Source organism: Pyxicephalus adspersus, chromosome 6 (assembly GCF_032062135.1).
Source record: "Pyxicephalus adspersus chromosome 6, UCB_Pads_2.0, whole genome shotgun sequence".
Classification (NCBI taxonomy): Eukaryota; Metazoa; Chordata; class Amphibia; order Anura; family Pyxicephalidae; genus Pyxicephalus; species Pyxicephalus adspersus.
The window spans coordinates 96,262,717-96,277,437 of NC_092863.1; the positions used below are offsets into that span (position 1 = coordinate 96,262,717).

The window sequence follows — 14,721 nt, forward strand, 5'->3', positions numbered from 1 at the left end:
ACAGAATGCAACCAATTGCCGTATTTTTTTTTTTTTTTGCTTCTGTGTCCCCATTCAAGCCTACATAGATAGGGGCCACAAAAATCTCTTTTTATATCCTTCATGCCACAGCAGAAAAAGCCACCCCTTAATAACCCTTCAACTAAAAGCAGCAAATTGTGCTCCCTCTTTTAAAAACAAAATAATTTCCAGGTGATTATTATTCCAGCAATTATTTTTGTTCTGAAGGTCATCAATAATTTGCTATTATATTTTCAATCTTGGACTAGATCCATTCTAGTTTTGTTGAATCACTAATATTTTCCTTTGATAGCCCATCTTCTCCAGTCTTTCCAGTCTTGGAGAACTTTAGTAAATCAGGTCCATGGTGTTTAGGAGCTGACAGCTACAGGTTTACAACATACAGAATCTTATGAAAGGTGGGCTGCACCCCAGCAAAACTTTTCTTTGCATTGAATTCCATATGAGCACCACCCCTCCAAATTCTTGCAAGTCTCATCTCTGTACCGATATCTAAAAACCACGAGCTGCACCCTGGTGTGTTGGTAAAATCCTATTGTTTTTACATTTTGAGTAGTAGGATAGTAGGTGGTGTATAAATGTTGCCTTGGTTTCTCATCTACACATTGTAAGTAATTCAGAGGAGCCCATTTGAACTGCAACAGTGTCTGATGCCTTGTCAAATAAAAGTGCAGAACAAAGCAGCTTGGATCATTCCTGATGTATTACTATCCCTTCCAGTTGGCTCTGCTCTTCTTTCAAAATGATCAATGAACAAAATATCAAAACCTTGTAACCTCCTTTAGGTTCCCTTGGGAATACCAAAATCTTTCTGACTTTTAATAGTATTCTGAGGAATCCAGCACAAAGTAAAAGTCACATTGCCCCAACCAGCTTGCCTTCTTTCCATAGTGCATCCTGCTCCCATATATTCCCCATGTTCAGAAAGCACATGCACCCAGCCATCCATATAATTTCAAAGAAAATATGATTTATCTAACAAGGGTGTTTTCTTTAATAGATCATTGGTCCATTTCTGATGGGTAACCATTGTGGGTGCTTTCAGCAGTGGACAAAGCTCATCATGGATGCTCTGATGGGCCGGCAGATACACAACCTCATACAGGAGCTGCTACGTATTTGTGTGTTGTGATACCTCTCTCTCAATGCTTGCATTAGGTTTTGTAGCAATTTGCACTAAATTAGTTCTTCTGTGGCTTTGGACCAAATCAACTAGCCTTCTAAACCCCACATGCATCAATAAGCTTTGGGAATCCAAGTCCTTGTTGCTGGTTCAATGGTCGTCCTTCCACGGACCATCCTTGGTAGATATTGACCACTGCGTGCCAATGGCAACCCATTAAACCTGCAGACTTGGAGAAGCTCTGATCCACTCATTTACCCATCGCAATATGGCAAAATCTCTCAGATCCTAATGTTGGACATTTTTCCTGCTCCCAACCCATCCCCTTCAAGCAATATCTATTCACCCCTTGCCAGGTGCTAATCAAACCAGATAATCAATATTATTCACTTCACCTATAGGTTGCTTGGTGTTCAAATAGACACACTTGTGTAATTCAGACCACCTTGCAAATGGTTTTATAAAAAGATCCAGATAAATGAATTCAGGAAAAAATAGGTCTAAAAAATAGAAAACAGAAAGCAATAAAAAAAAGGAAAGAAGAGAATATAAAACAATCGACGTGTCTGGCAGTGAATTTGATCACAAAGTAAATTGTATTTTTTCCAGAAAGAAATGGTTCAATTGCAGGCAAGCCTAGAAGTATGCAATTATCCGGAGAATAAATTATATGATGCAGTGGTGTCAAAATGATATTCTGTAACCCTGGGGTACTACAGAGACGCACACTTTGTCAATGCTTGGAAAAGGCGCCCGTTTCATTGCAGGAGGAGGATATGTAAAGGATTTATCTACATAAAAACAGAACTACACCTAACTGTAAATGATGTTATGATTTACAAGACAAGGGTTTTTTTCCAAGCTTTTGGAATTCTAATTTAAATTCAGTTAAAGAAGTACTCCAGTCCAAACAAACATTTACATCATTTCTAACTACAGATCAGAATGCCTGAGCCTTGAAGGGGAGGTATTATTATGCTGCTGAAAAGCAATTTGTTGTATTTATGTTGATATCATTTCATTTTTTATGCTCATTTTTAATCTAATGGAATATTTAGCTTTGATTTATGATTTTAGAGACATTAAAAGTGATTTCAGCAATGTATCATTTTTTTTTATTAATAAATGTCAAGGTTATTAAAACCTTGTTTGTAGATATTCATAACTATAAAGATGGCCATGTTTGTCATTAGATATACTGCTTGCTGTTTTGTAATTCTACACATTTTTTTGTTTGTTTTGCTTCTCCCTACACCACAAGTCTCACCCAAAACAAATTTCCCCGTATGCCAAAAATCTACAGCAATTCAGAACATTACAATCTTTAGAATAGAAATTAGGAATCTTCACTCACATTGTAGTTGTGTTCATTATGACTACCTAAGCATGTGCTGGAGATAAGGTAGAATAAATAAAATAAAAAAGGAGAAAAGTTAACTTTGTTAAGTGAATTATTTTATCCTTCTTTTAGTAAACATGCTGGCATGTGTTTTCCCTATTGGGGTGAAGACCTTTAATAAAGATCTGAGTTTGCCTTCCACAAGGGAGTGAGGCTTTTAGATATAGATTTGTGTATTGCTTCCACATTGAGTAGAATTTAGCTTTCACATAAAAGGCAGTGTGTTCTCTAAAAAGTGGAAGACATATAACCCATACAACCAACCAAATACAGTACATACAATCACAAATGGTATAGGGAGGTCTTGGGCAGTATGTGGATTCCACAATTTTTTTTACCAACTGATATTTCAGTTTCTAATGTATTTGTTATAATCAGGTTTTAACAAAGAATTTATTGTAATGTATTGGGTGTATGCATTGAAACTACTGTATATTCACTCTACTGGATGGCCCATTCTATGGCCCTTATGGCATATTACCCAAAGTGAGAATGTGTACAACAAGTGCTATGTGTCCTCAACACTAATCAGTCTAACCACATTTATCTGCAATTCTTTAAACCAGTTTTCATATTTTCAAAATTTTTGCCATAAAAAAAGATATCTTTATTATGCTTTTATGCACATTGACCTAAATTATATACAGAGCTAAAACCCTTTAAAATGATTTTCTATATTTAGGAAAGAAGATCCTAATCAAATAAATCTATAAAAAAACAGAACAGGCAATAGAAGCAATACGCATACGCAGGCCATAATACCACAAATCTGCAGTCCCTACCTAGACTCCTGTGTGCTCCTTATCTTCTGTGACGGCTCAGGAGGCTGCCACTATCACCTACCTGGGAAACATTCCTAAACTGCTCCACATATCTGTTGCCAACCATAACTGGTGGGTTAGAATCTTCCCTGTTTTGTGGAAAAGGTGGCCAGAGGAAATGATACGGTTGCAGCCTACAGCCACTGATGCCTGCAGAGACTTGTTATTAAATAGAAGTGATCAGTTGGTAAAGAGTAACACTGGCAATGCCCCTTTGCAATCATAGGTGACCCACCAACCACACATGCCAGTTATTGCAGTCACAGGACCCATAGGTGACCCCCATAGCAGTAGAGGCCTTTTTCCTCCTGAGAACCATAGGAGCCACCCTCCAGCAAATACAAGCACCCCGACCAGTCACAAACACCCCCAGCAGTTACACCACCCATCCTAGCAATCAATTCACCACCAAGCAGTTGCACACAAACCCCAACAGTTCACCACCTCTCCTCAATATTGTTCAGCACTCATAGGTGGCCCCAATTCTGTTAGCTGCCAAATGGAAGTGTCCTGCTTAGGTCACCAAATTAGAAGAAACTACCTAGCAAACCCTAATTTAGTCCTGCAAGAACCAGCATTACATTTTCTTTTTTTAATTCCCCCCTGTTAACGTTTGTCCCGACTTATACGGCCACGTGGACAAGGTGTATTACCCGTGCTGCGTGTACAAAGCCTCCACGTCATCCAGATATTTGTTAATGAGATCAACCATTGCCTATGCTGCCCAGAATATATCACCATGACCTCTTACTGCATTCTACATGATGTACAAATCTATAATGTAAAATAATACAACGGCAACAGTAGTCCTCTGATAAAAAGTATCACAGTGCCTGGGTTGAACCAGAGTTATACAATCTGCCAAAATCACATGAACGATGACTGATCGGTTGTCGGTGGAATGATGCTTTAAACATTTTACTTATCCATCATAAACAATCACTCACATCATCAATTATTAGAAATCAGGTTCTTTATGTATTCTTTAACAAAATGCAGTGATAATATAACAACTATCACAATGTTATCTTCATCCTCATTCACACAGGACGGACACTTTCATCCCAGCGTGTGAACAATACTTGAAGCTTGGTATACAAGAACCTAAAGGTCAGTTTATAGGAAATAGAAATAAAAATTAAACCCACCCGATTGTTTTATACTCAAGGCCAGCCCGCCTGATTGAGCAGAGGCTACTAGAATCATGAAAACTGTGTGCAGCTTCCTCCCAGCAGTAAATAGAAAGAAATCATTTTTATTTGGAGCTACCGGGTTTGTAGCCGGCACAAGTGATCTGTAAAATGTGTGCTACAAACGGCCCCAGAGTTTGTCCCGGCTTTATAATTATCCTGGCTTATAGCAAATCAGAATGTTATCATGCACATTTAGGAACAAGTTATGCTGGAAAATTTTGACGCAGATGTTTAAATATATTTTTGTATCACTTTGATTTGTATCAAAGATAATATAGCATGGTACAAATATGAGGCCAAAATTATATTAGTGCCAAATGAAACTTTTTTCTGATCCAATTGCAATGCACAGATTATTGCTGGTTTTCTATGAACTTTAAACCAAACACATTCTAGGACATATTTATATTAGGTATTTTTTATCTGAAAAACATGAATTCTCTTGGGTATTGCAATTGGAATATTTTCACAATAATGTCTGGTGTAATGTCACAATCTGTGGTCAACCAATGGACATCCTAAATTCTACTATTTAATTTTTACCAATTTTTTCCCCTCAAAACTCACACTGGCTGGCAGTTTAGTTTATGTTTCAAACATTAGCATACAATCAGATCCCCTTTATTATTTCCAAATACCACCTAGAGAGCCACCTCCATTATTGTCAATCCAAGACATCCCATCACATTGTTCTCTTCTCTGGAAATCTCTTCTCATTGCCTCTTAGCACTCTCCAACCCCAAATTCTTTAGGGCAGGTGCAGCAGGGGCAAACAATCCTGCACAGCTCCTAATGGTTGCCACCTGCTTGGCTATTCGTACTACAGTACTGGTTTCTAAAGGGCAGCACTGTGGCTCAGTGGTTAGAAATCTGGCTTTTGCTGTGCTAGGACCCAGGTTCAAATCTTGGCCAGGACACTATCTGCATGGAGTTTGCAGGGGGTACTCTGATGTCCTCCCACGTTCCATAAACATGCAGTTAGGGTAATTGGTTTCTCCCAAAAAATTGGCCTTAGACTTTGTTAATGACATATGACTATGGTAGGGACATTAGATTATGAACAGCTTTGAGGGACAGCTAGTGACATGACCATGGCTTTTGTACAGTGCTTTGTAATATGTTGGTGCTTTATAAATACTATGTAATAATAATAATAATAATATTAAATAATCAGAATCGTCAAATTTGACAGTGGCTGTCTATAAGCTCACTGCTGCCCCTATTCATTCTCTGGCTGCCCCTATTCATTCATGGGGACACTGCAAGTGGAAGCTATATGTAGCATCTCTTCTAAGGCAGTGGTTGCATGAGGAAGTGTAACCGCACCGCAACCTCACCACCAGTCTGACTATAAGCTTAAAGAATATGTAAACCCAGTCATTAAAATCTTCTAAATCTTCAACTTTAGCCAGAAAAGTTATTCGCAAAAGTTGATTTCATTAATTTATTAAATAGCCAGCTTTCAGTAAATAATCTATGCCTACCCTACCAAAATTCAGGGCCCATTTCTGGTGCTTTCAGGTTGTTTCAGTTTTATTTTCTCACTTGCGCTCCTAATGAAGAAACACACATTACACATGCACAGCCAACTGCCATCATCACCAAGAAATCCAGCGCCAATGCCATGCAGCCAATGCTGGAGTACACTCATGTAGAATAAATAGGAGGTGGCTTGTAAAGGCCTACTGAATATCACAGTACTGACATGTAACAAAACTTCAAAAAATGGGAAAACAGCTTTTTTATTTTAATGACAATTGTTTATGATACACAGAAAAACATTCATACGGAAAAACATTCATACGGAAAAACATTCATACATTCAGTTACGGATTTCCTCTACATTATTGTCCTCTCCCCAACTGGCCAAGAAGACGGCCCCAAAATTGACAGCGTGAGAGTCTGAAATAGAGATTGTTACACAAATATCAAAAGAAAACGGTTCAGGAAGATGGATGAAGGCCCAAACTGCACATCACTGCTTGATGGTTTATAGCAGGGGTCAGCTACTTTTTTTGGCAACTAGGCCATTTTAGGAGGTCAAGAAGGCACACTAGGCCGGACTCTCTCTCGAGTCCCGCGCTGATGTCTCTGCCCCCACAGGAATGCCCCTGAAGAGAAATCCCTCGCCTCCACAATGCATACGGAAGAAAGAGAATGTCCAGCTGCAGTAAATATGGAAGGGAGGCATAAAAAGAAGGCTCAAAAGCCGCATGTGGCCCTGGAGCCGCGTGTTGCCAACCGCTGCCTGTCGGGATTAGGCCAGATCGACCAGATGGCGTTAGGCCAGAACGGATTACTGGCTAGGCCATATCTGGCCTAAAGGCCGGAGTTTGTCTACCCCTGGTTTATAGGAACACAAGCCATGCAAACCACGATGATCCCCAAATGGCTGCCGGTCATCAACAATTAAAAATCATCAGCCGTCCACAGTTGATCCTGCATGGCCATGCTTTGTGTTGTTGTGTTGATATGAGCACATTTTTACATATATTATACACAACATTACATCATCCAACAAACAAGTCATTGAGCCCGGGGAATCTGCAAACAATCGTAAGCGATTTTTAAATCATTTTGATTTTTGACATTCGGCCAAATAAAGTGCCATTTGTGCCATTAAGGTAAGACAAAGAACTGTGTTTGTGAGCACAATGTTGTCACTCAATAACAATATCAACACAGATGTTATAAAAACCAAAGGAGGAAAATATAACATAACTTACTCTATCATATGAAACAAACCAACATGTTTTATATACGATGGTCGCTCCTATAAACTTTCTGAAGAATAATTGTCCCATCTATTAGTCTGGCTGCAATGGTTGACTAAATCTAGAATCTAATTGTTTGTATTGTTTACATAGTAATTCCTCAGACTTAGGCCCAGAGTATGTCCAGCAACAGAGAAATCATTCAGTATCTACATTGTGTCCATAAAGTTACATTTCTTCTTTATCAGGTACAATATGGGTTCTTTACTATACTCAAGGCCCTTCTGGTACACGTCCAAGCAGACCACTCATTAAAATTCCATGACAAACTCTCCAACTGAACTACAAAACATCAGCCGGTCTCACAGACTTGTCCAGTCTCAGGATCAGCACCATGGACAGCCACAACTTCTACAAAACACTGCAGTCCCTGCATAGAGATCAGCAACCCTCATGTCCTTTCACATTGTATTCCTGGACACAAGGATCACTTCCACTTGTATCAGTGCGTAGATAGATAGATAGATAGATTAGATAGATAGATAGATAGATAGATAGATAGATAGATAGATAGATAGATAGATAGATAGATTAGATAGATAGATAGATAGATAGATAGATAGATAGATAGATAGATAGATAGATTGATATATACACATAGGTCCATGTATTGATAGATACACATAGGTCCATGTATTGCTAGATATACATAGGTCCATGTATTGATAGATACACATAGGTCCATGTATTGATATATAAACACAGGTCAATGTATTATTAGCTATAGATGGTTGTCCCATGCCCTGTACACAATCCGGCACCATGCCTTTTCTTTGCCGCTTTGCCGCTGGAACATTGCAGGTCTCCCTTCACCCAGGTGCTCCCTCTCATAACACCGCCGGGTCCCTGGTAGGACATTGGCCCTGGATCCCCCAGCCTGCTATAATCTCAAGGTCACAATGGGATATCAATCCTAGGTCTGATCTAGAAGTGGGGCGACCAGGACCCCAATCCAGAAAAACCACAGCTCTGTGCTACAATATCAATGGTGGGGAAAGAAAAAAAAAACAACAATGTATCCTCCAATATCCAATCCTAGGATCTCCCAGAACTTTAAAGTAACTTGAGTGCTATGTGCCAGAATAATGGAAACCCCCCCACACACACAATCCAACAAGTCAGTGCACAGTACTTGTGGCACCCAGAGGTGATTAGAGGGCAGATTGAAGCATTAACCCCTTACCTGAAGTCACTGTAGGGATGAATGATCCACACGCCTGCAGTTTTAACCCTTTCCTGCTCCTTCTCCACCGCCTTTTGGCTGCCGAACATGCGGAGGGAGAATTTATTGACCCCGGGCTGCATGAGGGAGCTGAATTGGCGCTGCATGAAGCCGTACTGCCTGCTGGGTCCCTCCGCATCCTCAAAGCCCACCACCGGCTCCTCGCCATCGGTCTTGAAGCACACGGAGTTGCCGTGCTCCTTGACGCTGGAGCTGCTGGCCGTCAGACTTTTCTCCGCTTTGCCCTGGAAGACGTTATTCCCTTCGTCCCTGCTGTTGGAGGATGAGTTGAATTTGCTTTCCATGCTCGGGAGAGGAGAGAAGCGGATGTGGGGAGGGCTCAGCGAGCAGCCTGCTCTATACCTCTGCTGCTCTCATCTGATGCCCTTCAGCCGCTCAGCCTCCTCTGCAGCCTGCGGAGCCCGGGCCGCTCTGCGTCTCATCCTCTCTGCCGCCACCTGCTGGAGCTCACACGCAACTCCCACTACCTGCTGGTGACATTGAGAACAGACCTTGAAAATCTCTGCTGGGGGAGAAATAAAACCCAAAAATAGCTGGGGGATCAGGCATGAGCTTTACACTCACACATTTATAATATTATATCAAAAAGGTGGATACATTACATTTTTTGAGAAGATTATTAATATTATTTTTTATTAGAAAGGTAGGACAAAAGATCCAAAATAATTAAAAACATATACAGAAGCATTACAAAATACCAATCTTAATCAGAAGATCATGTACAGAACATGACATTACAATACAAGTAAATTCGCTTCCCATAACATTTTGTCCACACCCTCATTTTCTATTTTTTTGTTATATTTAATATTGGAAACAATATATAATAGGTAACCAACAAACACTAACCAGAAAAACAAAAAAGAACTGTAAACTTACCATATCCAATCAAAAACACAGCCCCATTTCTCGTTCACATAGCCTATCGTTATGACATACATTGAGGAAGAAGTATATCCAAAATAAAAATATCTCAAGGATGTTTAATTACATATCCAGAGGTAAGGGTACATTATGTGCCCCCCAATGCTGGTCATACCAAGTTGTATGTCCAAATATTTCAATAATATCATGAGGTTGGCTAGGGGATAATATATGTTGTAAGTATGGCAATTATTATTATTAATAAACAGGATTTATATAGCGCCAACATATTACGCAGCGCTGTACATTAAATAGAGGTTGCAAATGACAGACGAATACAGGTAAAGGAGGAGAGGACCCTGGCCCGAGGAGCTTACAGTCTAGGAGGTGGGGGAATTAACACACAATAGGATGGGAGATATGTATTATTTTTAATATTATTATTAACAGGATTACGAGTATCTGGTGTGTGGAAAGGTTTTAACCAGGGGTACTAACCAATGTATTATTGTACTAAGAGCATGTATATCCTGTATTAATATTATTATTATTGTTAATAATGATAAACAGGATTTATATAGCGCCAACATATTACACAGCGCTGTACGTTAAATAGGGGTTGCAAATGACAGACGAATACAGACAGTGATACAGGAGGAGGAGAGGATCATGTCCTGAAGAGCTTACAATCCAAGAGGTGGGATAATTAACACACAATAGGATGGGAGATATTATTATTATTTTTATTATTACATCATATTACACAGGGCTGTACAAATCTTTATTACTATTATTATTATTATTATTATTATTATTAACAGGATTAACAGTATCTGGTGTGTGGAAAAGTTTTAACCAGGAGTACTAACCAATGTATTATTGCGCTAAGAGCCTGTATATCTTATATTAATATTATTATTATTAATGATAAACAAGATTTATATGGCTCCAACATATTACTCGGCACTGTACATAAAATAGGGGTTGCAAATGACAGACGAATACAGACAGTGATACAGGAGGAAAGGATCCTGCCCAGAAGAGCTTACAATCAATTTCCCCCACCCACTAGATTGTAAGCTCTTCAGGTCAGGGTCCTCTCCTCCTCCTGTGTCACTGTCTGTATTCGTCTGTCATTTGCAACCCCTATTTTATGTACAGTGCTGCATAATATGCTGGCGCTTTAATAATAATAATAGGAGGTGGGGGAAATAACACACAATAGAAGGGGGATAAGGAGTAGTGGGAAGTAGTGACGGTTTTAGGAGACAGAAGAAGAAGGGTAGGTGAGGTTGAAGCATTGGGTTTTGAGTGTTGTTTTTTATGAGCAGAGAGTAGGAGCAAGCCGAATATGACGAGGAAGACCATTCCAGAGAATGGGGGCAGCTCTAGAAAAGTCTTGGAGCTGTGCATGTGATGAGGTTATGGTGGAAGAAGTCATTAGTAGGTCATTGGAGGAGTGAAGAGAGCGGCTAGGGGAGTATTTTTCTATCAGGTCAGAAAGGTAAGTGGGACAATAACTGTGGAGGGATTTGAAGGCAAAGCACAGGAGTTTGAATTTGATTCTAAGGTGAAATGGAAGCCAATGGAGAGAACTACAAAGAGATGCAGCAGTAGAGGAGTGGAGAGAAGGATGGATGAGTCTGGCTGCAGCATTCATAATAGATTGTAGAGGAGAGAGTCGGGTTAGTGGAATACCAGAGAGGTGGATGTTACAGTAGTGTAGACGGGAGATGATAAGAGCGTGTACAAGATCTGCTCCTATTTCGTCTTTACAGCTGTGGCCTCCTGGGATATATATGTCATTTATCCTAACAGGCAGTGACTGCTCCTTCTGCACATTTTATAAAATAGAAAAATGTTTTTCCACAAAGGTCCACAATCCCTGGTCCATGGCCCACTAGTGGCCGTCTGATAGTTGGGCCGAGGCTCTGGCCAGTGCATCCCCCAGTGGAGTCAGGGGAAGGCTTCCGCTTGGGGGGGAGCACCGGCCAGAGGGACCATTGCCCTTCCATCTTTACTGCCATAGTATTAAAGGGGAGGAGGAAACCCACTTCCCGCCTCTTGGAATACATACGCAGGAAGCTCCTTTTGCCTATGCTTCATCAGAGGCTTTCCTATAATGTAAAAGAAAAAAAAAGAACAAAATTCTAATCACACTTATGAGCAGTGATCAGCTTTTTTAATTTTTAGGAAGTAACCTCGTCTGATAATATGATGGGAAAAGAAGCCAGAAGAATGAAGATGATGGCGCTGGACGGAACTGCAACCCGGAAAGAATAAAGGAATCGGAACCAGCACAGGACTTGTTGGGCTTGGTTTGTTGGTGGATTAAAGGTTTGCCATTGGTAAAGGTAAGTAAACTTTTTTTTCAGGAAAAAATATCACCTGATCTCGTGCCTGCACAGTGACATGAGAACCTGGAAGTAAAAAATATGGCGGCACTGGACACTGTAGATAGGGACTGTAGGTTTGTTCTTAAGTTGGATTTGTATGTAAGTCAGAACAGGTACATTATTTTATTAAATGCAATTAGAACAGATGTTTGTCTCAACATATTATTAGGCAGCATTGTGTCAGTTACTGCATAAAATCCTAACTTCTAAAGACAATCATTACCTTCTGGAGCAAGCTGTGCTTTTATATGCGAAAAAGAAACAACCTCAGCTGTGTTTAGCAAAAGATTTCTTCTGCAAGTCATGCAAATCCTTAAGTCTCCGCACACACAAGCGAGCAGGGAAGCCCCGTTCTTATCTAAAAGTCGTCCGTATGTCGGGTGTCTTTAATTCGAGGACTACCTGTAGTGAGCAACAGAAAGAAGATGAAAACCGAGCCAGTGCAGGACTCACTGGGCTCCGTTTGTTGACAGATCAAGAACTTGGTAAACATTGACATTGGTAAAAGTAGGTAAATTTTTTTTCCTGATATTTCCACTTTAAGGCTATGTTCACACTGTCTATGAGGTTACATTGCAGGTACTACTTCCAATGAACTGTTGCCGTATGTAGCACTTACCTGTGGTAGTCCAATGGAGGACTAAAAGGATGGCAGTGAGCAGTGCCCACTGACAAATATGCAATTACTAGTTATTAAGGAACTTGCCCCTGACGAAGATATAACCCTGGCCAAAAGGTAAGACCTGGCGCGGGATCAAGTGATTCCATGTGGTTCCTAATGGGTGGCATCTTTCTGGTCAGTTGGCCACTCATACCACAGCACTGGTTCTTAATGAACCAACATCTGCACATTTGACAGTTGGTAGCAGTGATTGGCACTGCTACAGACAACTGCTGTCCCTATTCATTCTCTCTGGCTTCTATGTCTACACCAGCTGTTTCCCCGGTATTTCAAATTCCTCTTCATTCTAATAGGCCAGATCCCGATTGGCAATTTCCTAATGTGATGCAAAGAAAATGTTAAAATGCCCCAAAACCCTTGTAAATGCCCCCAAAAAGTTTGTAAACACATCTAAAGAATCCTAAATGGGAATGTGGTACATTTATGGGTATTTCTTGGTTGTTTATTAGCGTTGACTACTTATTCTAACTCTTTCTTCCCTATAGCTTGGTTCAAAACGTCTTTATAATTGTTTACAAATTCATACATGGACATTATTAAGAGCCTAAAAGTAATATCGGTGGAGTCTTAGCCTTAGGCAATGTAAACACATCAGACGATTATCCCTGAGACAAATGCTTATGCTCACCTCGGGTGGGAATTTGAAACTTTTACAGCATTCACCCAAGGGATCCATGAAGGGCTGATACGCATGAAGGGAAGGGAGTCCTCGTCCTGCCCACTTCAAAGAACAGAATGGAGCTATGTGTACAGCTCTCGTTCATTCATCTGTATCAATAAAATTTTATGTGTGCAATCAGCCTTATATTTTTTCTAATTGATGAGATAAATAGCACCCCGATGCACCATCTCTGGCTTTGCCATGTGCCAGGGTGGTTTTAGACTATGCAGACTTGAGATTCAAGTATGTTCAGCAAAGGAGCCAACTATTGGCTATGGTCTTGTGCATAGCACTATGTTATCAGAAATATTGCAGGTGCCCTGATGCAGCAGGCACGAATACGTGTCGGGAAAGTGCAGGCAAGCGTATGTTCTGCAGAGACAGTCAATTACTCAATAAGCTCTTAAAGGCAAATTTTAGGCAAAGAAATGGAGAGAGAGCTGAAATACATGAATGGTGAGATGGATTTAGGGATGAAATAGTGCTTTACGCCTCCCAATGCCAAGATCCAAAGAATCCTGCTACACTCTTTTTTTAACACAATAAAAAAGAGCAAAAACATTTTTGGGTTGCCTAGCCTGGATTGGGTATTTATAGGATAGAGTGGAGAGATAGACAGGCATTTTTAGGCATGATTTTGAATTTTTTTTTATATTTTTATTATCTAATGATTGTGATATACAAGAAACTTTTCTCTGTGATTACATGTACATAGTTTCACATTTCAAGTATCATATTAATATGAGTTATTTTGAAAAGGTTTCATATTCCAGACACGTTTCGCCCTTAGACTTCTTCAGGGGAGGGTTGTGATTGAGATCTAACTTGAAATTTAGAAGTCTATATAATCACAGTAATGTGGGGTAGATAAAAACATCTGCAAAATTTCCACACCCAATTATTCCAATAAAATGTGAAAGAGGTGTTTTGTATGGTAATGTAATATTATCATCAGCGACATAGAGCGGGGAGTGAGTATGAAATCAAACAGGAGACTTAGGGTTATTACTCTTGTGATTCTTCTTGGCTGAAGTATGGGGGCATTAAGTAAATGGGGTTGTGTTCATAGTAAGCAAGCACATCTAGATGACCAAGACAGGTATTAAATATGTCAAAGAATATTATTAGAGTGCTGGACGAGTGAAGATTTTCAATAGAATCGCCATGCGTGAGTAAGTAAGTTTTCCCTTTGCACTCTTCCCAGCTCACAGGCCAAGAACAGCTGCTTGCCCAAGTGTTTCCAAAAACCTGGAAAAACCAAGCAGTTACCCTTGTTAGTGTTTGACAGTAGCTACCCCGTGGTGGTAAAATGCCACCGAACTCAGCCTTACTTGCTGCAGCAAAGAAATAGTTACATTGTAAAACATTATTTAAAGAAACATCCACCTATATACATTTCTTTATCTTAAACAGGCCACATCCCTAACATTCATAGGAAAAGATATGCGATGAAAGACATCAATTTACCGAAGAGACCTCTCCTTACCGAATACCTCCAAAGGATTTAAATTCTGAATTACTTCTCGACGCGTTTCACAGAAACA

The 14,721-nt window shown here is 40.0% G+C and overlaps 1 protein-coding gene across 1 annotated transcript in view; it reads right to left on the reverse strand.

Annotated features, from left to right (window-relative positions):
* Nucleotides 1-8,950, reverse strand: part of HCN1 (hyperpolarization activated cyclic nucleotide gated potassium channel 1) — a 264,559-nt gene extending 255,609 nt beyond the window's left edge. Inside the window, exon 1 of the mRNA XM_072416681.1 lies at nucleotides 8,515-8,950. Within this exon, the coding sequence (XP_072272782.1) occupies nucleotides 8,515-8,858 (344 nt within the window). The 5' untranslated portion in view covers nucleotides 8,859-8,950. The remainder of the gene's footprint in view (nucleotides 1-8,514) is intronic.
* Between the last annotated feature and the right edge of the window lie 5,771 nt (nucleotides 8,951-14,721).